Genomic DNA, 27,970 nt, shown 5'->3' on the forward strand with positions numbered 1-27,970 from the left:
GGATCCTTTTTGGAAATTAATATTAAAAAAGAAAAAAAAAGAAAAGAAAAGGCAGAGGGGAAGGTGGGAGCAAGAGAGAAGGCAAAGACACACACAGAGAGAGCGAAAGACACAGATCCCCACAGTGAGAGAAAGAAAGGCCACAGTCGCAGGCAGCCGATGTGAAGACTGGACTCTGTGCGCCCCTCGCCGCCTCTGCCCGGCCACATCGATGTTGCAGCCCGCTCGCCCGCATCACGATGAACGCACAGCTGACCATGGAGGCGATCGGCGAGCTGCACGGGGTGAGCCATGAGCCGGTGCCCGCCCCTGCTGACCTGCTGGGCGGGAGCCCTCACGCGCGCAGCTCCGTGGGGCACCGCGGCAGCCACCTGCCTCCCGCGCACCCGCGTTCCATGGGCATGGCGTCGCTGCTGGACGGCGGCAGCGGAGGCAGCGATTACCACCACCACCACCGCGCCCCTGAGCACAGCTTGGCTGGCCCCCTGCACCCCACCATGACCATGGCCTGTGAAACTCCCCCAGGTATGAGCATGCCCACCACCTACACTACCTTAACCCCTCTGCAGCCGCTGCCGCCCATCTCCACCGTGTCCGACAAGTTCCCTCACCACCATCACCACCACCATCACCACCACCACCCACATCACCACCAGCGCCTGGCGGGCAACGTGAGCGGTAGTTTCACACTTATGCGGGATGAGCGCGGGCTGGCCTCCATGAATAACCTCTATACCCCCTACCACAAGGACGTGGCTGGCATGGGCCAGAGCCTCTCGCCCCTCTCTGGCTCGGGTCTGGGCAGCATTCACAACTCCCAGCAAGGACTTCCCCACTATGCTCATCCCGGCGCGGCTATGCCCACCGACAAGATGCTCACCCCAAATGGCTTTGAAGCCCACCACCCTGCCATGCTCGGTCGCCACGGGGAGCAGCACCTCACGCCCACCTCGGCCGGCATGGTACCCATCAACGGCCTTCCTCCACACCATCCCCATGCCCACCTGAATGCCCAGGGCCACGGACAGCTCCTGGGCACAGCCCGGGAGCCCAACCCTTCGGTGACCGGCGCGCAGGTCAGCAATGGAAGTAATTCAGGGCAGATGGAAGAGATCAATACCAAAGAGGTGGCGCAGCGTATCACCACCGAGCTCAAACGTTACAGCATCCCACAGGCCATCTTCGCGCAGAGGGTGCTCTGCCGTTCCCAGGGGACCCTTTCGGACCTGCTGCGAAACCCCAAGCCCTGGAGCAAACTCAAGTCCGGTCGGGAGACTTTCCGGAGGATGTGGAAGTGGCTGCAGGAGCCGGAGTTCCAGCGCATGTCGGCGCTCCGCTTAGCAGGTGAGCCGATGGGCGCGTGGGCCAGATAAGGGACCGAAGGTGGGAGGGAATGAGAAAGGCTGGGCGCGCTTCGTCCCGCTCCGCCTCCCCTTTCTTCAAGAGAGGTGTCTCTAAACCTGGAAGAGCCAGCTCAGGTAGCCAACCTCCTCCTTCTCCTTCTCCAAGGGCTCAGCGAATTGGGCTAAGGGAGGCTTCGAAGACCGAACAAGGCGGCCTCCGCGACTTCGGGGTTGCATTTTTGCTCGCAGACAGAGCTGCAAGGTTTTGAGCCGCAGGTAGAGACTCTTAGAACCTGGCGGAACACTGGGCGTATGGTTCTCAGCGGAACACAAGAGGGTTTAGGAAGGGACGAAGCATGCCTAGAAACTAGCTACCGTTGTTCAAAGCCTATACCCCGCGCGGGGCCGGCGCCGCTCAAGCTGCCAGTCAATATTTGGCTGAGCTGGCTGCGGCGACCCACTCTTGGCCGGTTTTATTGGCGCCGCGCGTAAGGGGAGCCGCACTTCAATAGGGTGTGTGTACACAGATTCCAAACCTGCAGGCGATGAGTGTCACGGCGGCGGGGCTGCTTTGGAAGGGTTATCATATCTGCGCTGAGTGCATAACGGGCTGTAGAAAGGAAAGGGACAGAGGCGGACAGTGACCAGGTCCCCAGGAAACTCCCGGTTGAGCCTAGGCTGACAACTAGCTTTTTCGTCGTCGTGATTTTTTTCCCCCATCTAAGTCTCTGCGCTGCTACTGGGTGGGAATGTGTAAATGTCCTTCGAATCAGCAAGCCGGCCTCGCAGTTCAAAAATCCCTAGCAAGCTGTATGATGTTTTTTGAGCACTGAAAGTCTCAGCTGCCAAGTGCAGGCACCAGGCCCGGCTCCTGTAGTGGGCTAAGAGACCTAGTGGACAGCTGAGCTCAGCTGGAACTGCATCAGGGATCCAGGAACACTCGGCGACCCTTGAAGACGCGAGAAGAGGGCAGCCTAGGGGCGGACTTTGTTCACAAGACCTGGGCGGAGGTTGTCGCGTTGATTGACTCCAGTATCCACGTCCTCCCACCCCAAAACCCCCAGCCCCAAGCCACACACACAGCCTCATCTGAGCCCTGCGCCTAGGTCTGAATCTTGGTGAAGAGAAAGGTAAACGCTGGAATGAGGGTTTGTTAATTAACTGATCGTTCTCCATTAATTCGTCCCTAGAGAATGAAAGACAGTCAATCCGCTCTGAGCCGAGGGCACTGAGCCGTTTCACAGACTAAAATCAAAGCATGAGGCCGAGCCCCCCTCCCCCCACCCGGTGCCTGCCAATGAGAAGCTAGGGAGAGGTAGGTGCGAACTAGCCTCAGATCCTAGCCTGCGAGGCTACCCTAGCGTTTCCCCGGATCTGGACTCTAGAGGCCTTCCGTCAAGGATGCCACACTGCCTCAGCCTCTGACCGCCCAGAATTTCTGGCATAGCTAAGTCCTTTGCTGTACAATTCTCAAGTGACCCCAGGAATCTGGTGTGGCCTCAGTTCAGACAGGGGACCTAGACTGACTGAATGCCATCCTTTAGCCTCCAGGTTCCATTAGGTAGCACTCTCTGTAGTGTTGGCTTCATCACCCCTGCGGGCAGCCGACCTTGCTGCTCTCCCTTGGGCCGCACCTTCAGAACCATCCACAGCACCCTCTTGAAGTCATCGCTCCTCACACGGTAGCAGGACACACTGATATGATAGGTCCTGTAGCAAGATGGTTGTCTAGTACTGGAAACCTAATCTATCTATCCTGTGCAAGGCCTACTGGCCTCCAGATAAGAGAACTGAGCCAGGGATTTGGACGGGGTGGGGGGTTGACTGCTTGGGGAGCCCCTTGAACGAATGAAGACCAAGTCCTAGAACCTGCACAACAAAGGCATGAATTGGGTGCTGAGCAAGTGCTTGTGGGATGTAGAAGGTCATCATAGGGCTACTATCTACACACCTATGTCCAGATGGCTAGCTCTGTTATTCTGGGCTCCAGGCATGTGGCCCTTTCCTAGACTGTGTGGAAAATGGGAGGCTGCAGTGGACATAAAAACCAGAGCACACAGGATGTCCTGAGACACAGCAGAGCACTGCCTCTTTCTTTTCTTTTTCTTTTCTTTTTTCCCTTTTTGGTCTGTTTAACATAAAGGAGTGAGAAGGATTGGGACTGAGCCTGCAGGGCGGGGGGGCGTGCTAACTCGAGAAGCCCAGAGCCATCCCGTTTTCCCGTGAAAGTCACAGCCTATTTTGGAGCCTCCAAAGAAAACCCAACCCTGCTCATTGATTTCTTTCTTTCTTAAGAGAAGTCGGTCTCTGATCCTTGAAATGGTGACTAGCAGGCCTCAGTGATGGAGCTTAGGACTGACCCGCCTGATGCTTTGGTGTGGCAACTGCGGAAACTTAGTGCCTGCTCGGCAGGACCAGCCATTGCAGCTTTGCCGGCTGCTACACCAAAGAGCAAATCAGCGTCTTTTCTCACCCCCTAACAAGAGCCTGCTGAGTTCCTTTACTCTTTAGTGGAAGAGAGGTTCTCCATTTGCCTCTCTGTGCCCCGTGCTCCACTGCAGCTTGTCTGGAGGGTCAAAAATCTTTCTGCACGTGGCAGTGTGTTTGGGGTGGGGAGGCGCCTTCTGGTGTATAAATTACAAGCGCTGGTGAAAGACTGGAGGAAATTCTCACCAAATTAACTACCTTTTAAAAATCAATATATGTTGCCTCAACGTAATGCTTGCTGCTGCTCATTAAAACGCAGCGTGACCAGGCGCACACCGTTTCTGGTCCCGAGTGGGGTGGGGAAACCAAGCTGGGTGCCCCGCCTCTGACGTGGGCGTCTATCAAGACAGGAGGAGATTAGCCTCCAATTAAATATTCCAGAAGGCTTCGGCCCTTCGGCAGTAGCTGGCAGCAAGGAAAGAGACTGCAAGAGACACCCACCGGTGAATGTGACTGTAGCACTGTGCACCCAGGAGGTGGTGACTGCTCGGGTCCTCAGCCCAGGCAAGGCTGTGTGCTGAGCAAGCCGACCCTGTGGGAGGTGAGGAGACCTCTCCAGAGCCCTGCACGAAGATGGTCTGCCCTGCGGCACCCGGGACTTCGCCCCCTGTGCCCCTTACTCCTCTGTGCTAGAGGAAGCTCTAAGCTGAGGGCGGATGGGGGGGACATCCTACCTGGAAGTGGCCCTGAGAAAGTCTTGCCCAACCCAACCTGGGCCATGTTTGCTGTGAGTGGCCTTGTGGCCTGGTTGATTGATAACCGGCTCTGCATACGTCCATTTGCTTTTGTGTTAATATTTATCCCGACCGGTGACATTTCAAGTGTCCCGTGCTGCCCCTGCAGCGACAGCCAGGCAGGAATGCTAGGCTGGGTCTTAGGAACAGCATTTGTTCAACTCTTGAAGAATTCTGGGTGGAGAGAGAGAAAGAGGCCAGGACTGGGCACTAGAGATGCCAAGGCTGGAAGGGCTCCTGGGTTACAGAGTGGGAGGAGAAGGTGGTGCCATCACACAGATTTCCTGGCTCCCTGAGCTGTGGCTCTCCCGAGGTGCAGCTGCTACTAGCCCGCTGCAGCTTGAACAAAGGGCCCGTAGGGCGCGACCGACCGTGTCCGCCTTGGAGGCTGGGGTCAAGGCCTAGAATGGCTTTCTCCCAGCGAGGCTAAGGGATAACCCGTTATCAGGAGGCAGCCGAGAGTCCCAAAGCCTCCAGGGATGAATGGTGGAGTGAATTAGGATAGTTGGAACACACACACACACACACACACACACACACACACCAGATATGAAGTCAAAAGGACTTGGGACAGTCACCAGAAGGCTCTGAAAGGCATCTTTCCTCACAGACTCTATCTCTCCCCTCCGTGGGTTAATAGTTGGCTTTGTGTATTTTTCGTTGGTGAACCCATAAGGAGAGGAGGTGCAGGAGTTTGAGTGGGCCTGTGGTGATAATTAACGATAGTAGTTTTTGTAGCCAGCTAAGCCTGCTTAGACCTGGTGTCTGTGAGAGAACACCCACCAAAAACAAACCCCATGGCATGCTCAGAAGCTGCCTACCTATCCTGTCTTCCCCAATTCTGAGTGCCATCCCCATATGCCCAGGAGCTGGGGTACTGCGGTCATTCCAGACCCAGCTGCTTACAACTGACACAGACGATATAACGGGCAGTTCCACTGTGTCGTAGCAGCAAAGCCATCCAAAACCTATAACGTGATATCTTCGAAGCTTTTTGCCTCTGCGAGCCAGACAGAGGCGAGAAGAACTGGCTTTGCTCCCGGATGAGCAGAGGACGCTGCTCACGACCCCTAGTGGCCGCCTAGCGAGGGAACAGGAGATAGATGTTGGGCTGGCTGAGGCTTTGTTTTTAGAGCATCCTTGTCCTAAAATTTTCTAAGCAGTGTTTTGATAGGAAGAGGCTGTGGAGGAGGAAGAGGATGCCTAAGAAAAACTCCATCGAGGGAGACGGGATTCCTTCCCTACCAATTACAGCCCGAATTCTAACCTAACCAACCCCTAATCCCAACCTACCTAGAAAAGGTAAATATTTCAATTCCATGCACGAGTTACGCTGACATTTTACCTGAAAGGGGCGATAAGTGCAGAGGTGACCCTGGCGATCTGAATTCGGAGGCTGGGACCAAAATAGTCTGCACAGATTAACAGTTCCTTTGTTTTGCTTGCTTCCCAGCAAACTGGCCTGAGTGAGTCAGAGGGCACCCCTCAGGCCTTAAGCTTAGAAGCCTTTGTTTTTCCCTCCCATGGGGTGAGTGAAAGGGCTGTCAGACCCTGCAGGCTTGGAACCCTGGCCCAGAGTCAGGACCCTGGACAGAGCCCCGCTGCCTCGTAGCCTAATCCTGTACTCTGTCCCCAAAAGGCAGCTAAGATACCACAGGATCTCATGCTATAGCAAAGAAACACTAATAGCGAATATTCCGAAATTTATGAGAGCGGGAGGCCCCTCCTGGAATGAACACTGTCCCTGTCGGGTCGTCGAAAAGATCAAAACCGTCCTCAAAGATCAGGTGTTGATTGGTTTGTTCCTACGTGGCACGGCACGTGCACACCAGCATATAAAATCGGACTTTGCGTCCCGGTGGGTGTGACAGGAGTTGGATCATTAAGCTAAAACGTTCAATTCAGTCCCTTTGATCCGTGCTGGGGAAAATCTATAGTCATCTCTAATCTACGAGGTCTTTAAGGAGGTTGTTACACTAGCTGTTTGATGTCGTCATCTTCCACATCCGTGGCAAATTCAGCTAATCAAACATGCTGGTCCCCAAAGTTCTCTCAAGCAACAGTTCTTATATACTGGTAAAATCCATTCTTGGTTTTCTTGTAAAGAAAAGGAAATATTCAACTCTAATGGCTGTGGGTAATTTAGAAGGAGGTCCCCAGGCATCTCACTCCTCAGCTTCCATAGTTAGTGTCGGCCATGCCCTTGAAGCGGTAATGCCCAGTGTTCTCAGTAAACTGCATACACTGGAGTATTTAACCACACGTTCATTTTTGTAACTCAACCCCAGTGGCTGGAAAGTGAAATCACCAGCTTCATTTCAGAGCCTACTTAAATACTAAGATTTCCACAGTTTGATAAAATGGAATGGCCCCCAATGTGGGGAAGCTACAGAAAGAGGATCTCATGAAGCTGTGCTTGCTATAGCATCCGTTTCTAATATATACAAAAGTTCAGCCTATATGCATCGCCAATCATTCTCTGTGTGTGGACATTGGACAGGACGAGTGTGCACGCTCAGAAGAGAGCCACGTTATTTCTACATGGAAAACCCAGCCTCACAGTCTGATAAGAAGTAAGATCTTATTTTTCTAATGTAGATGAGTTTGGTATACAATCATACATTCATATACCACCCATTTTACAGGCTTTTATTTAAAATAAAACAACCATACTCACTCTGATAAAGCTTACTTTCTTCCCGAGGTGACAGATGACAGGGTGACACTCTGACTGTTTGATACAAATAAACAATTATTTATCAGGGTCTCGCTGTTCTGTTACCTACAGACCTTTCTTCCCAAAGATGTTACAATGGAACAAACAGCTTCTAAAACATTTTTCTGTCCTTTTAATGTGCTGATTTAATATGACAACAGCCGAGCAGAGCCCAACCCTAGAGGACAATTTGTCAGGCTTGCCATATGGATGAATAAGAGGAGAATTTAAGTCGTTTGCTTACATTGTCTTTATTCCATGCTGTGGTGGACATTCCCATTTAATTCTCCCTGTCTATCCAATGGCTCATAAGTCATACTACACGTGGAAATCGCTTAAAGACCTAAACAGCTAATGTCTGGCTGCAACCCCAGATATTTTGATTTAATCGAATGGGGTGTGACCCAGGCTCCCAGGTGATCTTAATGAACGTGGAGGTCTGGGAATCTATATGGTGTGTAGTAGTTACTTTGACTTTGTCTGATGCTTTCTGTAGTAGGTTAAATAATTTGTCTCTGGTCACTCCCCTGGAATTTACTGGTGCTCTGGACTCAGTTTCCCCAAGTTAAAGGCTCTGGCCAGACATAACCTCCACCAATAACTTCTGTCGCCAGTTTCAGATCACAATCTATACACCCAGAATATGAGCACCATTCTCTTAAGCATCCATTTAGCAAGGTCTGTACATCATAAAAGCTCTTGAAATTATAGAGTAAATATTTTCTCCGAGGCTCTCAAGGAAAGCTCTCGAAACAATTCTTTCTTCTCAGATGTACAAGGGAGATTTCTTTTAATTGATCCCCTCCGAAGAAGAAGCAGCCAGAGTGGTAACAGATGTGAAGCCCATGTCTCTCTACCCACGTTTTCACTTAAACAATTATCGATAGGCAAGGCCCATCTCATTAGATATGCTCTGCGGGTAAGCCTGGCCCTCTGGGACCCATGCCTGGAGGAAGGCCCAAAGGCCCAAGGCCACCCGTGCTTCCAAGGCTGATGTTCTCATATACCTTTGGCTCTGTTCTTCCACAACTTGTTTGTTACCTCAAATTTAAGACTCTGCACGCGCGCGCGCGCGCGCGCACGCACGCACGCACACACACACACACACACACACGAGAGAGAGAGAGAGAGAGAGAGAGAGAGAGAGAGAGAGAGAGAGAGAGAGAGAATTGACAAAAAGCTCTGCTTGTATGTTGGTGATTGTTCGCGAGCAACTTGATTTCTGTCACATACCCAAGTGCCTGCCACCCCTCTTCCTTCGCATACGTCATGAGGTAAAAAGAAGGGACAGTTTCTGAAGTCATTACTTTCTTTTAACATCTGATGATGATTTCATGGCCCCAAAGACAGTTTGTCAGAAGAACACAGCAAACTATGTGCTTTTCATTTCCTTTTCCTCTTGCCTTCTTAAACAGAGGAATTGGAGGGAGGGGTGTTAAATATACGAGCGTGCGAAGCACGCCACCTAGTGGCAGTGGCCCTTACCGCAGGCGCCTCGACGAGTGGGTCCGGAGCTGCTACCGTGATTCCAATATTGATGGAGTCACAAAAATCGTTCATTAAGGCAATTTAATCTTTGCTATTAAATGTCCTTTCAATTCATTTGGGGTAATTAAGATGCAGTTAAAGTGATTAAATTCTAATTACTTATGCTAGAGAAAGACATATTTGTCACGCTAATGCTGTTAGAGGAAGGACTCAGAAAGAAAGTTAACGTTTACTTCAAATGATGCAGCTGGAAAAATCAGTTCCTCTTTTCATCATTAATCTGGTGAGCTGGGCGATTATGTAATGGCACTACAAGCTCATTAAATAGGAGAAGTGCTGATTAAAATGACTGCCAGGAGGAAAACTTGAACAAGAAGTAACTCAGTACAGTACAGTCAGCATTCTTGGGCAAAGTCACTAGGTGTTCAAGCCTCCAAGCCCTCACCCCAAGGTAATAAAAACCCGGTAAGCTTTATCCTCAGATTGAAGAGGGGTGACACACAGAAGGCTTTTATTATCAAACCAAGTGTAAACATTACAAAAACAAACAAACAAAAAACCCACGGGGTCTTATGCATTCCAGGCTGGTCTTGAAGTCACTCTGTAACAAAGGGTGACCTTGAACTTCTAATCCTCCTGCCTCCACCTCCTGAGTTCTGGGTTTGCCACCCTGTATCGCTGGAGATAAAATCCAGAGCATTCAAGCATTTGAGGCAAGTACACAAACACCTCAGCTCCAGTTCCAGTGCTGGAGAAATATTTTAAAATAAAGAATCACTCCTCAGAGTAGAGATAGCAAGGCAGCCAAGCAGGCGAGCAGTAGCAGAGAATTCCTAAGGTCAACATAAACCAGCCTTTCCCCCTGTAAGCCGTGGGAGCCACTTCCCACAAGGACTGTCACTAAGCAGTCCCTTCCCCAGTTTGATTCCTTTCCCTGTAGTGAGTGGGTCAGAGTCTTCTGCACTAAGTATCTGTTACAAATTAGTTTTCTGCGTTCCAATGTAAAGCAGTCTTTGCATTATAAAGTTCACTGATGCTGTTCACAGTCTCACGGTCTCAGCCTCCAGCCCCTTAGGGTGGCTTAACTGGGAGTGTTCATAAAGGAGAGTCAAATTGAAACTTAATGGATTTAAAGTTTGCTTTACACACACACACACACACACACACACACACACACACACACACAAGCTTTTTAAGGAGATGCCTCACATTTCCCGGGGAGGTGGTTCAATAATAAGACTCACCAATGAGATAATTGGGGGTTATTTCCCTAACGAGATCCATGTCTTTTAGTATAGATAAGTGTACATATTGAAACCACAGTTGAGGTTGTCTCTGCCTCCTGTTCATCCCACTGGATATTATTGCTGTGCACACCATAAGCAAAGAAGTGGACATGATCAAATTCGTCAGTCAATTAAGTTAAACAATTACCTTTAGAAATAAATTGATTATTTGAATATTTAAGGTAATTATGAATCATGTCATGCTGTCTTTTTAATGTAACATTTGTATTAATTCTTTGATAAATTCATACATGACATCATGCTGTCCTAAATTACTAGGAGTGGGCAACTCTGGATTAAGAATCAAGTGCCCTCGAGAAAGGTTGATGCAGTAATTAGTTCTTAGATCTTGTCAAGTAAGTTAACCTTTCTGAGCCTCTATCTCCTTAAACGTAAATGAAGGATTTGGCCTTCGAGTCCCTTCCGGGTCTCATTCTGTCATTGACTGCCTCATATCATGACTGCATAACTGTGGCAAAGCCCCGTGGGCACCTTCATCTCCTATCTCCATTCAGTATACTGTCCACCTATATTAAGATTAGACAAGGTGTGGGGTGCGGGGCTCAGTCTGGATGGCAATGTCTCAGGCTTGCTCTCTGGTCAGATGATCAGGAGGCAACAGTCCATGCCGCCAGGAACATTGCCTCCTGGCACAGAAGTACTGTAGTGTAATATTTGATTGCCTGTGTTCCGATAACACAAGCTAACGGGGATAGCGTGGGTTGTCATGGACACATATACATTACTTACATACTACTGTGGGAATGTAAATTAACATCTTTGCTATGACAAATTTGCCATCGTCATAGAGCTGTGAGCCCACACGTGACTAGAAACTCCATTGTTTTGTATAACTCTAAACCCACAGCATTCTTGGATATATGAAAAGACTGACCCTGGAACCTTTAATTCAAAAAGTGAAAGAACTTGAGGGCCCAAATGTAAGTGCACTTTATGAAGCAGAATGCTCTTATATAAGGCAAAACTCAAAAGCAAGCAAGACTAAACAACTGTGTTTAGAGATATATGGAACATGATATAAACTCCTTTTTCACAAATTGGGAGGCAGAGGTAGGCAGATCTCTGAGTTTGAGGCCAGCCTGGTCTACAGAGCTAAATCTTTTTGTCTCTGACTCACTTTGTAACCAAGGCTAGCCTTAAACCTCTGATCTCCTTCACCTCCCCAGCGCTAGGACTGCAGGCACGAGCTGCCCACATCTTTTGTTCTCTGCAGACTTCTTGGATCTGAACTATTACAAAGCTGGTGGCTCCTCTCCTTCCCCAGCTTAGCAACAGAAGCATCCACCAGGCTCGACTTTAGCGATGGAGAGCAAAGCCCCATGCACTCCACGTTCCTCTGGGGGAGAATCAGATTGGTGGAGAGGGGTGGAGAGGTTATGTGTTGAGAGAGATCCCCAGATGCAGCTCACTACAGTGCTGCACACCTGTAACCCCTGCAGTCCAGGGCTGAAGCAAGAGAATAAGGAAAAGTCGGTGGTACTGGGAGTTACATAGCAAATGGATTTTATTTACTTCTCTCTTATTTGAAAGTCCCTTGCATTGCTCAGTGTGCACAGGGTATGTATATAAACTCTGTAACTTCTTTGCATCCCTTTCCATGCTGAAGTTCACTTAAGATTTCAAGGTTCCTGTAGGAATAGCTACTTCTGAGTGCACATCCTTCCAACTTGAAAGCTATCAGGATTCAGTGCAACCTTTCTTCTCGGAGTGAGGCTCAAAGGCCAGCAGCATCGGCAGCAACTGGGAACTTGGGTTCAGCCCTGACCTCCTGCATCTAAATCTGTATTTTCACAGGGTTCCCCAGGAGGTTTCTATATCTGTATGTTCTGAGAAAGACTTTAGCTGATCCTTCAGCATGGCCCTATTCCTTCATTCGTACAAACACTGACCGGCTGGAGACCCTCATGCACCAGGCACTGGGCTAAGTACACAGACACAAAAGAGGAACCTTAAACGTACTGGCAGAGACCTCGTGTGTCTGTACAGGCTAAAGGGCCTCTGGCAGCAGGGGCTAAAGGCAGCTGTGGCCAATTGTGAAATGAAACGACCAGATTTGTGCTTTTGAAAGCATGCTGGGATGGTGGGGAGCAGATGAACAGTTGTGTAGCAGCTTAGAGAGTTGGTCTGCAAACCAGGGGGCCTAAAAGCTACTTTAAAAATAAAATGAAGCAGGCATCCTGGGAGAGGGCGTGGGGACTAAAGGCTGTGACCCTGTCTTGGGAAGTTGAACACTTGTGTATACCTTGATCCACCAGACCCCGTAAAGAACCAATGTAAGGGGTCGAACACACCCATCCCTGGTGTTAGAGGAACAAAAGTAACCCCAAGCACAGGGCTCCAATCTGTCTGCAATGATTCTGAGAGAGGAGACTAAGCACAGGGCCTGTGCATAGCAGACAAGTGTTAGCTCATCTTGGTTGAGTCATGGGTCAGCCTGTGGTGGTGGGAACAGCACTCTAGAAACACATGTCGTTTTATCAGAAAGAGAATCCTGCTTTTCTTTAGTCTAGTTCTCTTAGTTTGCTTTCGATTGCTATGATAAAACACTGACCAAAACCAACTTGGAAACCAGGCATGATGGCACAAGCCTTTAATCCCAGCACCCTCGAGGCAGAGGCCGTCAGACCTCTGTGAGTTCCAGGCCAGCCCAGATTATATTAAAAAACAAAGACACAAACAAACAAACAAAAAACCTTCGGGGAGAAAAATGGCTTATAGTCCATCATGAAAGGTCGAAGGGAGGAACCAGAGGCAGAAACAGAAATAGACCATGGATGCGTGCTGCTAATTGCTTACAGATTCCTTAGCCTGCTTCCTTACAGAGCCCAGGATCATCCAGCCGTGGGCGCTCACAACGGTCTGGGCCCTCCCACATCAATTGTTAATCAAGAGAACTTTCTACAGGCTCATCTGGTGGAGAAATTTTCCCAACTGATATTCTTTTTCCTAGATGGTCCTAGTTTGTGTCTAGTTCACAAAACTACCCAGCACACTAGTTATTTGAGTGGTGGTCCCATGAGCCCCCAAACTGAAAGAAGGGTCATTTCCAATTAATAAATATTTTTTAATATGTGTCGTATGAGCATAACTTTTAAAAAGTTAAATGATCAGTAGGCACACAAAGTTCTCTTCCCAAACCATTCTCCTGTTACTAAGTTTGTCAAGATACTTTCATGTGTTTTCAAGTACTCTATACTAAATTTAACAATCTAGAATCTTAGAGTTCAATATTACCATCCCCTCAGGAATAGGTTGGAAGGAAATTCACACACAAAAGGGTTGGTTATCTGTATAGGGATTGAGTGGGCGGGGCTGAAGCTTGGGGGAAGGCCCGATTCTTCTGTACTCTCCAAAGATAACCTATGGCTTTAAAAGCATGTAAACGTGTGTGTGTGTGTGTGTGTGTGTGTGTGTGTGTGTGTGTGTGTGTGTGTGTGTGTGGGTGGATGGTCCAGTTTGTAAATAAAGAAAGGCCTTTTCATTTCCCAAACTGAACATTCCTAGGGAAAATGGAGAGTGCTTCTAGCTTTAATTTTTTGGCCAACAGTTGCTGCTCTAGAAATGCTTATTTCCACATTCGGCAGTGTGCCAGTGTGGCCGGCTGAGTGACAGAGTACAGGGCGGCCATGTTCTAGGGAGGCGGAAAGTGGTCCCAACTTCAATGGTGATTCATGTTTGAAAAGTATCTCGGGGGCTGGCGAGATGGCTCACAGGGTAAGACCCTACTGCTCCTGCAGAGAGATTGAACTTTCAGCACTGATGTCAGCTGACTCACAGTCACCTGAAACTCTGCTGCAGGGAATCTAATGCCCTCTTCTGCCCTATATGGGCACTGGATCCACATGCGCGCGCACACACACACACACACACACACACACACACACACACACAGAGGTATGTAAAAATATACATGATTAAAAATAAAAATTTTGAATAAAAATGTTTTGTGTTATTACATTCATAGTGGAATATTTGAAAACACATAAAAATAGCAGAGGCCATAGTGATCCATCATTCCTCCTGCCCAAACTATGAGTAGCATTCATTCACTCATTCATTCATTCCAAATCTATGTGGAGACAAGATGGTCACAATCTGCAGTACAGCAAATGAAGCACGCACACTGCCTTTGCCCTCAGAGCACTTAATGCCAGAAAACATTTATGAATCTCCTATTTTATAGTTGTGCTATAATTTATTTAATCAATCTCCTATTTTTAGACACTTACATTGGTCTATAAACTACTCAGGGAAATAAAGTTTTATGGTTTTATATTTTAGAAGTATCATAATTCACATGTCCTCTCTGACAACCATCCCTATCCTTGAATATTTCACCGTATTCAGGGATTTTGCTTGATTTTGCTATCGTTAAATGACCTGGCCACCTGCAGCGTTTAATAAATGCTGGAATTTTAATAAAGATTTGGCTTCCTCTTTCAAAGATAGTATTATATGCCTATATGGAGACTTTTGAAAATATGAGGATATAGCAAGGAAACAACAAAATTGCTCATTACTCTATAACCAAGAGATGACACCTTTCTAAATATTGGTTTATTTCCTTCTTGCTTGAAAAAGACCCTATAATATTGTTAATTCTTTGAGAGTTTCATGAACTGCATTTTTCTCATAACCACCCCACACACACTTCCCCGTAACTCCTCCCAGATTCTCTCCACCTTCCTGCTCTCCCGACTACGAGGCCTCTATTAAAAAAAATCAATCCACTAAATCCAGTTTATGTTGCATAAATTGTGGGATTAAAATTTTACACAGACACAGACACACACACACACACACACACACACACACACACACTCATGGGTGTGAAGCCATCCACTGGAACATACTGAACCAATGAAGGACCCCATATTTAAAGAAAACTAACCCTCCCTCCCCCAGAAGCCATCAACAATTAATAGTTCCTCAGTTAAGTGTGGACCTAGGAACCTCTCCCACCTCATACTGGAATTCCCATTTGTTGATCTTGTGCAGGCCCCCCTTGGTAACCATAGTGGTCATGAACTCACAAGTGCAGAGGTCCTGTCGTGTCCAGATGATACTGCTTTGCTCCAGTCCCCCCCGACCTCTGGACCCCATAATCTTTCCTTCTAGCTTTTGAATGGCACGTATATACGTGAGATATTTGCCATGAGCCTGATGACCTGAGTTCAACCTCCTGGACCCTCGTGGTGGACACAAAAAATCAATTCCCCAAGCTGTCCTCTGGCCCCCATCTGCACACACATGCACACACATGCAAACACGCATGCACATACATGCATACACACATACATACATGCACATACTCATGCACACACATATACACTGCACATACATGCATACACACACTTACACACATAGGCACACACATAATCACACATACACACAAATAAATAAATAATGCAATAAAATTTAGAGTGCATGTATAAGCTATACTGTAAGTCTTTATTCTATTACACAATTAGGTTGATAGAGCATGTTCAATCAAACATGCCTCCATGTTGCTAAATACCATTCAGAAGTGCAGAAAGCTGTTTACATTTTCATTTGGAACTCATTTCAAATTATGAAAATCTTCAGGGATCAATGGAGCAAAGGCCATCGGGAACTCCCTCTGCTGTGAGCACTGGCCAGGGCTAGCGTTTTACTTACTTGCTTTATGTTTGCTCTCTTCACATGGGAGTTTATTTTCTTTAAAGGCATGTACACTCACCATGGCCCAACCCTTACCTCAAAATACTTGAGCGTCTTCCTAAGCACAGGGATATTCTCTTGCTCGGCATTGCCGGGTGACTCAGTGGTATCCTTAGAGCACGGTTCTTCCACGCAGAATTCGGTCTTGATTGTGCTTCCGAATTTTAATGTGCAATAGTCCTCTTCCACCCTTTCTCTTTTACAGAGCTGGTATGTTTGAAGAAAATGCTATTCTCTTTAAAATTTGTATTTGTTTTTTATGTTTATTCATTCGTTCGTTTGAAGGTGTGTGTGCATGTGTCTATGGGTGTGTGCATGTGTGTTTGTGTGCGTGTGCCAGCATGCCAGGGCACCTAGATGGACGTCAGAGAACTATATGCAGAAGTTCAATCTCTCCATCCACTGTGGGGGGTCCCAGGAATTGAACTGCAGTCAAGTGTTCTTTATTTCCAGCCCCTGTAGAATGCGCTCGCTCTCCTGTGTGTGCTTCTGTTGTTTCCTCGTGTTTCCATTGAGCTTCTGCTCTCTTACCCAGAAAGCGCCATGGGTGGCAGTGTGCCTTCTCTGAGGATCACATCTGGAGGCCCCCAACTGTCTGTTCCTCCCTTACCTGGTGAGTGAGTTTTGTTTAACCAAAGTGTTGTCTAATTTCTACACTGTATAATCGCTGGGCATTTCCTCCCTTCCTTGCAACTAAAAGGCAGTGGAAATATTCTACTTCTCCTCAAAAGTCCCTACCTATTTAGCACCTGTTTATCTTTGCTTGCTCTGACTTTCCACCCTCAGCACTGTGCACGCCAGACAGGCAGTCCTCAGCGCTCTCTCTCTCTCTCTCTCTCTCTCTCTCTCTCTCTCTCTCTCTCTCTCTCTCCCATTTACTATTGGTGTGAACTCACACAATTCCTTTTTTATCAACAATTTGCAAAATATTGCTTGCTTTTAAATATCTTGGTGCTCAAGTTGTCTCATACTTGGCTAATGGGAGCCCCTCTTATGTCCTGTGACATGGTATTACTATTTTTTAAACTTTTCAACATACAGTGATATTCCAAGTTTGTTTGGTACCCTCCCTGCCCTAAGCCTTGGGTTTACCCCTTCCTTGATGAGCCATGGCTTATCCTGGTGGATAAGGAAGGCATTAGAGACAGAGAAGAGCTGGGTACTATCTGTGTATGCACTGTTAGCATGGCTTTGTTTCTCCATTCTCTCAGATAAAGCTGGGAAATATATACATATATTTACACAGAGATAAACATAAACAATAAACACATTTATGCATGCTTAGTATTTATATTCATATTACATTTATATTAGTGGGTATATATATATATATATATATATATGAAATCCATACGTGATACAGCATGTGTAGGTGTCAGGAAAAGTTACAGTAATCAGTTCTCTCCTTCTATCATGTGGGTCCTGAAGATGAAACTATATTTTCAGGCTTGATGACAAGCTCCTTTACCCTTTGTGTGTGTGTGTGTGTGTGTGTGTGTGTGTGTGTGTGTGTGTGTGTGTGCGTGTGTGTGTGTGTATCAATTCCTGCACCCACACAATTGTTAAATGATCCTATGGAATTTTTCTTTGCCTTTCCTTATGCCCTGTTTGTATATCCTTCTTTAGTCTACAGTCAGAAACCTGACATTCAATAATCAATTATCATTCTCTCTCTCTTCCTCCTCTGTCTTTCACAAACACACACAAATACACACAGAAAGACACATACACACAGAGCAGAGAGAGACATACACACAGACACACATAGATACACACACAGACATATATACACACAGAGGCACAGACAAATACACAGAGATACGTACACAGACATACACACAGACATAAAAACACAGAGACACAGACAGACAACACATACAGAGAGATATACACAGAGACCCAGACATATATACAGACAGATAGACAGACAGACAGACACACACACACACACACACATTTGCTAGTCCTGTAGCACGTCTGGAAACAAACCTGCTCAACCAATTTTCGATAGGAATAACTCCCAGCTCTTCCTTCAAATACAAGTCCCTGAATCACTAGGGAGCTTCTTAGACACCCCGCTGAATCAGAAGCACTGAGACAGACGCTCATCAGTCGTATCTTAACAAGCTCCAAAGTGTTTGTAACATACACTAAACTCTGAGACTCCGCTCACCATTGTACCATAGGTTTGTCCTGTTCATCTGTTAAGTGATGGTCACACCAAAAACTTTCTCTTCATCCCTCTGGTCCTGAAATGTGTACCCACCCAAGAAGCTGCTGTCCAGTCTCCCTGAATTCTCCTCATTAGGTGCTTTGCAAGATGGGGAGGCTCCATTAGTTAGTGCTCAAAACCCTTACAGCCAGGGGCCGCACTGTTGGTCAGGGATACAGTATGTCGTCAGCATGGTAAACCTTGTGTTCGATTCCCAGCACCAAAAGCCATGGATCTGAGCATCCTAACGCCCACTTTCATCAGAAGCGCCTGATTCAGGGTGGCATTTATAATCTCAGTTCCCCTTATTCGGCTCAGGCAGAATCTTCACATGGCGCAAGTCTAAGGAACACTGACCCACAATACCTCAGCTCCAGCTATGTGACTGAATCACCTGGGGCTGCCGTGCACACTGCACATCTAGATCCGGGTCCCAGGTACCAGCTTCTAATGCTTCCCAGTTGGTTCCAGTGTCTACCCACCACTAAGAACTCCCAAAGGCTCTTCTAGCCTTTTGCACTGCAGAGTGTAGGCTAGCCCTGGAGCCCAGGAGAAAAGCATGATGCCATCACCTATGGAGGTGGGGAACCAGTAGCCAGAGGGATCCAAATGGCAAGATGTTCAGAAACATGCAGTCTCCAGAAAAGAAGCAAAATGACATCTTTGTGTGTTTCCAACACATTATCCATGTGGGTGCTTCAGCCCCAGAGACTGGGTTTTCCCAAGACTCCTTTCCATGGGCCATTTCATGAATTTATTGTTATGGTTTCCCCTACAAGGGAGGTAGATATGTGCTGTTCTCACCCTTACATCCAACTCTTGGACTAAAGATATGACTCAGACACGAGAGTGCTAGCTTTCTCCCCAGCATGCATAAGCCAGGCAGGCGATTCTAGCACTTGGGAGGCAGAGGCGGAAAGATCAGAAGTTCAGGGTCATTCTCAGATACATAGCAAGATTGAGGTCAGACTGACCTACACAAGACCCTGTCTTAGGAGGAAAAAAATTCCAATTATTTTCTCCTGTACCCTGAACTAGGGATATATTGATCAGTCGCACTCCAGATTTAGCAAGGAAGATCACAGTGTACCTTGACCTTCTGGAGCACAGAGCCTGCACTTGCACACCAATTGCTTGTGAGAGGCATGGTCGGTCACTCTACTAACTCATTTCAGGGTCTCAGACAAACTTAATTCCCCTGCACCGTCTGCTTCTCCATCTCCATCTTTCCAACCTGTTCCCTGCCTGGTCTTGAACCACCTTCTGATTCAGGGTATCACAGCTTCCTTCACCAAGGAAGGAAGCTGACTGTCTTTCTCCTTTATTCCTTTTTAGATTTTATTTTATTACTTTATGTGTGTGAATGTTTTATCTGCATGTGTGTATATGCACCACATGTGTGCTTGGTGCCTGCAGAGGCCAGAAGAGAGTGTCAAATTCACGGACACTGGAGTTACAGACAGTTGTAAGTCATTGAGAAGGTGCTGGAATTCAAACTCAGGTCCTCCCCAAAAAGCAACAAGTGGGCTAATGTCACTTTAGAAATAATCTCCTCAGTAGAGTTGCCCTGTTTCAAGAGTAGCCATTCAGGAACAGTATTTTTGAAATTTGATATTAAATTTTAGTCTTTATTATCTCTAATTTCTACAGGCCCACATTTAGTCTATTTATATAACAAGAATGCTAGTTTGCTGGGAGCGTAAGGGAGGATCTGTGGTCTAGCCTTTTTGTTAACCATGTAAGAAGATTGTCTCCACTCCACTGGGAGAGATTGATGAGGAATGAACTAAATCGGGGGTGGGGATAAGGAGTGGGATGGGGGGGTGGAGTGATGGGGGCAGGGCTGTTCTGTTGTCATGGGAACCAACAATTTTCCCTGGGACAGAGGAGGCATAGAGAAAAGGAAACTCTGGAACCTGGCCTTACTCTGTAAGGAATCCTTTGTGTGGAAAGAAGGAAGACATGGCATTCTGAGTGGAAGGAATAGCTTAGGTGAAGCTGTAGAAGCATGAACGTGCTTGGTGCGTTTGGGTACAACTGAGCAGTGTGGTATGAGTGACAGGCAGGGGGTGGGCAGTCAGGAGAATGCAGGGTGGTGGAGGTCATAGTATCAAGATCCTTGAGTACTGAGGTAGAGCAGAGCTTTCTTCGTGGACTTCAGGAGACTCCTGTAAAGTTCATTTTTCAGAGTATATTATTGGCATATTATGGAAATTTATAGTATGGTTATACAGAATCTTTCCAGAAATCCAAATGAGGCAGACGCTTCACTCATTTGAAATCAACTATAGGAAATTAGTTTAATTTGACTGTGCACAAGTATCCCTCTCTGTCACTCTTTATTTCCTTGAAATAGTCTCTCACTGGACCTGGAGCTAGACTGGCAACCAGTAAGCCCCAGCAATTCTCCAGACACAGGCACTGGAGTAACAGGCCCATGCAGCCCTGCCCATCTTTCGATGTGAGTGCTGGGGACCCAAACTCAGGTCCCCAAGAGCAAGAGATCTTACCTGCTGAGTCATCATCTCCTGTCCCTGGAAACTGATTTTTATAGTTCTGGTTTTGTTTTTAATAACTTTTAGTTGTTATGAATGCTATAAAATGTATAGATGCTAATTATAAATAGGATCAATAAATTTTGTAATTCACAATAGGCATACATGAGCTAAAATGCAAACTAAGCATGTAGTTCATCAAGTCAGCTATACATCTCGACTGGCTTGTGGAACGCACATCATTACTGCAAGAACCATACCAGTTACTGGGCTCCAAATGATCAAAGGGCTTCTAAAATATTTTTTGATTATGTGTATGTGTTTGGGTATGTGTACATGATGCCCTCAGCTCCCCATCTCTCCTCTTCCACATGGAGGCTAAAAGGACTTCTCATCCTAGTCTACCCCCACCTCACGCTCATCCCTGCTTACAAGACCAAGGACTGACATTGACTTACGAGCACAGTGAGACAAACGGAGTGTCTACCCAGCTGAACCAAGAGACCATCACACAGTTCAACCCACACTTCCTGAGGAGTCCATTTCCTTTTTGGGTTGGGGACTGGGTTGAGACAGGATCTTGTAATGTAGCCCAGGCTTGCCTCCCCCAACCATCCCCATCCCCCAGCCTCCCACGTGCTGTGCTGGAATTCCAGGCCTGGCTTAAGCTGTCCATAACTTCCACAGAGGCTAACAGGCTAAGGTCTGTTCAGAGATCATGGTGGTTGCTGGCATTGTCAAGCCATGAAATTGTTTTTCTTTTTATTTCTTGAGGAACCTGGCCCAGGTTGGCATAAGGATTTGATTAGCTCCACAGCAGAAACCAAGCTTCTGACAGAATGAGTGCTTTGGCCTGATCTCTTAGGCCCCTTTGAGCACACAGCACTTACACACTGAGAAAGACCTTCTCTCCAGCTACAATTCCACCTGTGTGAAACAGCCAGCCCTGAGACAGACACTTGAAACACCAGCAAGTGCATTCAAACAACTGTCCCTACACCTGTAATGGAAGACTAGAAACTCAGCTTCAAAAGCATGCACACACATATTCCTGTTACACATGTGCGCATGCACATATTTTAAGGTGTATCTTTATTATTTTTAATTAAGTTTATGTGTATGCCCGTGTGTATATGAGTGTAATTGCCTGCAGAGGCAGGAAGGATTTTGACGGATGCCCTAAAGCTGTATGTAGTGTGAGCTACCTGACTTGGGCTCGGGGACTCAAACCCAAGTCCTCTACACTGCAGTATGTGCCCTTAGCTGCTGAGCCATTTCCCCAGCCTCTATTTCGTTTTAGTGATTCAGGGGTCTCGGAAGTTACAGCGCTAACCCGTTTGTGGAGTCTGTGGTGCTTGTCATGGCTTTGAGCTCTTACATCGGTGATTTGAGCAATTGTGAGAGGCATGGATTTGTTTTTCTGCCTCCATCTAAATGAGATTGAGTCTGGACTTGCTGATTGCAGAGCCACCGCTCCTTCATTTTGTTGTTGTTCTTGTCATCTGCCCCTTGGAGGGAGACAGGATCTCCCTTTGTATCCCATTATGGCCTGGAATAGATTACAGGCGTGTATCACACAACTCATGGCTTATTTGCTCTTTTTCAAAAGCAGTGAAAGGGTCTGGGGATGTAGAATACATAGAGGGATGGGCTAGCTTGCATGAAGCTGGGTTCAGTCTAAATGAGATGTGATGGCACTTTTGCCTACAACCCCATTCTTGAGGGGTTCTCAGATCCTCATTCTGTTACACGTCACGTTCCAAGTCAGCTTGAGAAATCAAATACTGTCCCAAACAAACAATAAGAATAGAAAATAGGGGGTTGGGGATTTAGCTCAGTGGTAGAGCGCTTGCCTAGCAAGCGCAAGGCCCTGGGTTCGGTCCCCAGCTCCGAAAAAAAGAAAAAAAAAAGGAAAAAAAAGAATAGAAAATAAAAACCCATAAAGATCAGAGGTGGTACAATAGAAGTCAATGGAGCAGCTACACACTGAGACAGAGAGACGGAGGTTTGCTTCATATACTATTTAATTAAGGTCACAGTAGACTTTGGAAACCAGAAGAGGTGCTTCAGCCCTGAATGGTAGTTTCAGAGTCCTCAGAGGCCTTCCACTGATATTTGCTCAGTTAAAGAGGTCTCCAGGATCTGACAACCTCATAACACAAGTTAGAGTCAGCAAAGACTTGAACCCAGCGTCTGACTTGCATACGGACTTAAGGAGGAAGGGAAGCTTGGTAAATTTATATGCAAAAAAAAAATGTACAGTGATGGGAATTGAACTCGGGGCTTTGTGCTTGCCACTGAGCTTCATCTCCAGCCTCTAATTTGCAAACTTCTGTGATACTTCTTAGGAACTTACGGTTTTAATCACATCTAGGAATGTGATCTTGCTTACAATTTATTACCAACCTGGGAAACAAGAAGCACACTGTAACTGAGGACAGCAAGCTCTAAAATAGCGAGGAACGTGCACAGAATTCTCTTTAGTGACCCCAGACTATGGTCTGTATCTGTATCCATTCATCCTTGTAAATGTTCCCCCCAGACCATGATATCCATGCCCACACTTTCCCAGACAGATTCCCGGCACTTCTCAGTCAACACTTGGACTTATTTTATTCTTAATTTACGTGTATGCATGTGTGTCTTATGTAGGTATGTACACTCGAGTACAGTGCCTAGAGGGACCAAAAAGGGTGTCAGATCACCTGGAGCCAGAGTTAGAGGCAGCCGTGAGCTACCTGAGGTGCCCCTTGGAGAGAAGCAAGAGCCATTAATTGCTGAGCCATCTCTCCGGCCCCATCAGTCAACCCTTTTCAGTGCTGGAAAGATCTTTGGGTCATTGCGGAAGGAAATTTGACAAGGTGATGTTCAGATCCTTGGCTCAGAGTCGGTTCTAGGGTGTCACTATGCACCACACTTTTAAAGTGCGTTCCAGTGCCAAAGCTTCTTAAAATCTAGGGAGTAGAGCACTGCTTGTTTATTGATGTATTTTTAATCTGCATGTGTCTTGGACGTGTGGTCCTGTAATGTGGGGAAAATGTCCTGATAGGAATATACTCGTGCATGGGTATTCCCCATGTCAAGCATCTCTGACAGTTCTCCCTACCCACTCTTAGTTTCCTACAGTGATCCTGTTGTAGGTCAGTGACAGCTCACAGGCCAGCCTGAGGCCAGCCAACCACACATTAAGAAACACTCCTGGAAACAAACCCTAAAATTCTCTGATAGCATGAGCTGGGGCACATTCCCACATTCCAGGATGAGTTGTGTATGGGGGTCGGGGAGGGGAGGAGGTGTCTGAATTAAATAGCTAGGCTTGATCAATTAGCATTTCCAAACTGACTTGACCTCAAAACTCTGTTCACGGAGTATCTTTTAACACCCTGAAGACTCAGTTTCCAAAACACATTTGGCTCTGCTTTGCATATTATAGGCAAAGCCAGTTCCCAGACATTACACTTCTGCCCTTTCCCTACTGTGAGCTCACCGTCCTTCTGCCTCCATTCCCCTACCTGCTGTAATTACAGATGCTTGCCACCTGCACCTGGCTCTTTTCTCTCCTTCCCTCCTTCCTGATGTGCACGATCCTTCTGCCTCCTGCATGGGACTATGAATGCCCACACCTTGCAGATTAAAGCTACTCATCTGGCTGAGGCATCTCTCAGATTTCGCCACAGGACCCTGAAAGCACGTTGACTTGCCTCCTTCCTGGAGGGGACTCATTGGGGCTTCATGTGTCTACAGTATCCCCAAATCCAGTTCTGCCTCCCTCCTCTGGACCCACTCCTATGTATATCTTGTGTATGCCTTTGTCTGTGAGCATTTCCCTGCACTGCAGTGCCTCTGGTCCCCATTCCTCGTTCATGCATCCCCAAGCTCGCACATACATGTGTGGAGACTCAGACCTCTAGCTTGAGCTTTTCTATCTTGGTGTGGGTCACCTCTATCTGGTAATGTACCCCGTAGACATCCCAAAGCATTTCTCTCATTCGTCTGGTCTCTTAAGGACTCTAACAGTTATACCTTATGGACGCTTCCAGAAGTATGGCTTTGTTTTTGCATGCTATTCCTCTTCTCCTCTGGTCACCTCATGGCCTAAATGAGCTTGTCTGTTCTCTCTTCTATTGACACCACAGCCTTCATATTTGGCAACTCAGGTTTCTCTCCAAATGTAGCATGGAAATACCATCTCCAATAGCCCCATAGGGTCTGTGCTCCCCTTATAGCCTGCATTGTTCAGAACACCCTAACTGGGAGTCCGGAGGAGGCAGCTAGCCAAGTCCCTGTTCCAATAGAGTTTCACCTCCCAGCTTTCTGACCCTGCGGTATCAACAGCACTTGAGACCTTAACCAGAAAAATATAGTGACCTACATTTCCCCGATGTGAGTACTGTATGATTTATGACTATGCACACCCTACCACAAAGGACTTGGGGTTGAGTGGATTTGAGAAACAGGTGTGAAATGTGAATCTTGAAGAAGAGGCTGTCTGGTAAGGTTTCTCCAGGTGCCATTGGCCTGTAAATCCTCCCTTCAAAGACCCCTGTGGAAGAGAGTCTCTGCTCTGATGCCAGGTGGAGACTGACGGCTGTGGGTGGCTTCGGTCCATGGAATCCTGCCAAGTACCCAGGACCTGCTTCAAGCCCTTCAGATGTGCTCCCTGGTTAGCTGGGAAATGGACGTCTCTGCAGAGATTTCCCCTAGCTCTGCCTTTTGAATGATAGATAAGTTGAGGCTTCGCCCAATACTGTTATTTACTTCTCTATAAGTATGCGTTGTATAATTTATCATCCAGAGCCCTAATGACTTCCAAGGCTGTATTTCTAGCTCAGACCTGTCCCCTGAGCTCCAGGCTCCATACATCCTGCTGTCTTCTGGACAACTACCTATCGGAGATCTTTAACAGAATGCCAACCCAGCACTTCCAATGCACTTTGTCCTATATACAAGTAATTACACCCTCATAAAAATTTCTTTTTTCCATGTGCCATCATCTAACAAGAAACCTAAAAGTATTCTGAACTCTTTCCACCCGGGCCCCTAAGCCAGCTTATCAGGCTGTCTGGATCCCACCTCCTGAGAAGCATATCCCACTCCTCGGTTGCCTCTGTCGAACTCTGGGTCTTCCCCACTGCCAACTGGCTTCTGTCTTTACTCATGGTTTCTAGGAGACAGAGATTTGCATGCTGGGAGAAGATGGTGGTGCTTTAGAAAACACCTTCTGTGGGGGAAGTGTGAGGTTAGAATGTGATGGAGTTATACACGTAGACCACAGACACACACGAATAAAGAAATATAATTTTAAAAAGTTTAAAAAAAAACCCAAAAGTTCAAATTAGGAACTAGAAAAATGGCTTAGTGGTTGAGAGCACTTGCTGGTCTTCCAGAGCACCCAAGTTTGGGTCCTAAAACCAACTCAAGTGGTTCACAAATGTCTGTAACTACAGATCCAAAGGATCTAATAACCTCTCCTTACCTCCATTGACACCTGCATTCATGTGCACACCTCCCTCCCACACAGACACACAGACACACAGACACACAGACACACACACACACACACACACACACACACACACACACACACATATATATATATATATATATATATATATATATATATATATATAGAGAGAGAGAGAGAGAGAGAGAATTAAATGTCCTTCTAGAAGAGAAACACAAACAGCTCATTTAGCTGGAGGCCTGGTGGAGCTACCTGACAGACTACAGAAACCGGTCAAAGCCAGGACCCACCCATAGTGCACAAAGTGCCACCTGTATTTCAGCCCTCTGTGCTGAAAAGTTTTCCTCCCAGCCGTTCTCGGTGCTTTAAGTCAGGGGTCAGCAGACAGGAAGAATGGCTGACCAACCCCCGGCAGGGAATTTGTTCTAAACATCTTCCATATCTCTTTGCAGCCTGCAAAAGGAAAGAGCAAGAACACGGGAAGGACAGAGGCAACACCCCCAAAAAGCCCAGGCTGGTCTTCACAGACGTCCAACGTCGGACTCTACATGCAATATTCAAGGAAAATAAGCGTCCGTCCAAAGAATTACAAATCACCATTTCCCAGCAGCTGGGGTTGGAGCTGAGCACTGTCAGCAACTTCTTCATGAATGCGAGACGGAGGAGTCTGGACAAATGGCAGGACGAGGGCAGCTCCAATTCAGGCAACTCCTCGTCTTCATCAAGCACTTGTACCAAAGCATGAAGGAAGAACCACAGACTAGAACCTCGGTGGAAAAGCTTTAAATTAAATTAAAAAAAAGTTTTTAAAGACCAGGACCTCAAGATAGCAGGTTTATACTTAGAAATATTTGAAGGAAAACAAGTGGTATTTATAGTCCAAAGAAACCAAAGACTAAAAAGCTCACCTGCGTTCTGACTTTGTTCAGAGACACATACTTCAGCGGGGCAAGACTCGGCAAGAAAGATGATGGAGAAAACGTCGGATCTCGCGCCTTCAACCCCTGCACCTCACTGTGCCCGGCTGCTCGGTGGCTCTAAGCACAGTAATGTTTGAGCCATCGAGTGGACATCTTTTAAGATCAGACGTTCGTATCTGTTCCACCACACCGCAAAGGTGTGTAGCGTCTCAATATCACGTGTGAGTATGTGTGTGCGTGCGTACACACGTAAACACACAGCAACACCAGTGGTTAGGGACTCAGGCACGGCTGGTCTTCAGGAAGGGTTGCACCGTACGACATGACCAAGCTGGTGTGGGATTTCTAAGTTCATTGGATCTGAGATGTGAGTTCTCTCATCTAAGCCTAGCGTTTGAACCTGCCAGGCCCACAACCTAAATGCAGATTCAAACCCAGCAAAGAAAATTTGAATGGCACCTAAACCAGTACGCTCTCTTTGTTTGTTAAGAAATGTTCAGATATTTTTTAAAAGAAAAAATGAAACAAGAGTCCATCCATTAAAAAAAAAAGAGAATCACCTAGGTACCAAAGACACAGTATTATAGTACAGGTATTTTATTGCAATGATTTTAATAACCAAAGCTATTTTTACACAAGATACTATGTAAAGTTATACGTATGAACTGATCTAGCTGTAATCCACACGCCACGTAGATTCAGGACTATTATTTACGACTCTTGAAGCGCTTGAAATAGGAGTTTTCAGAACTGGCAAGGAAGAATGTGGCTTCAGGGAAGCAGTTACCACCATGACAAAGAGTTTGATTCGATGCACACGGGACCCATAAATGCCACTCACACACAGAAAAGACTTAATGCATAATCTACTCACAGCCAAGAAGATGCAAGGACCCTTTCAGAGTAGGTCCCTGTAGAAACACTACAAAACTGAACTTAACATGGCAGATATAACTAAATTAGGAAAATTGTCCAAAGTGATTTCCCCTGTTTGAAAAAAAACAAACTTAGACTAATTTTGCTTAAATTTACTTTATGCACTTGGCACCAAATATCTTTTAAAAATCCTTCCCAAACACTGATGAAGCAAGCAGACCCAACATT

At 46.6% G+C, this 27,970-nt stretch overlaps 1 protein-coding gene across 2 annotated transcripts; it reads left to right on the forward strand.

Annotated features, from left to right (window-relative positions):
- Onecut1 (one cut homeobox 1) lies at positions 1-27,417 on the forward strand. 2 transcript variants are annotated; one of them, XM_032910518.1, is made up of 3 exons: positions 136-1,344; positions 16,311-16,388; positions 26,399-27,417. In XM_032910518.1, the coding sequence occupies exons 1-3, from the start codon at positions 240-242 to the stop codon at positions 26,689-26,691; spliced, it is 1,476 nt and encodes a 491-aa protein (XP_032766409.1). In that variant the 5' UTR covers positions 136-239; the 3' UTR covers positions 26,692-27,417. The 2 variants fall into 2 exon arrangements, with proteins under 2 accessions (XP_032766410.1, XP_032766409.1); XM_032910519.1 differs by lacking the exon at positions 16,311-16,388 and having other exon boundaries at positions 1-1,344.
- Positions 27,418-27,970: the final 553 nt, after the last annotated feature.

The sequence above is a fragment of the Rattus rattus genome, chromosome 8, assembly GCF_011064425.1.
Source record: "Rattus rattus isolate New Zealand chromosome 8, Rrattus_CSIRO_v1, whole genome shotgun sequence".
NCBI classification, from domain to species: Eukaryota; Metazoa; Chordata; class Mammalia; order Rodentia; family Muridae; genus Rattus; species Rattus rattus.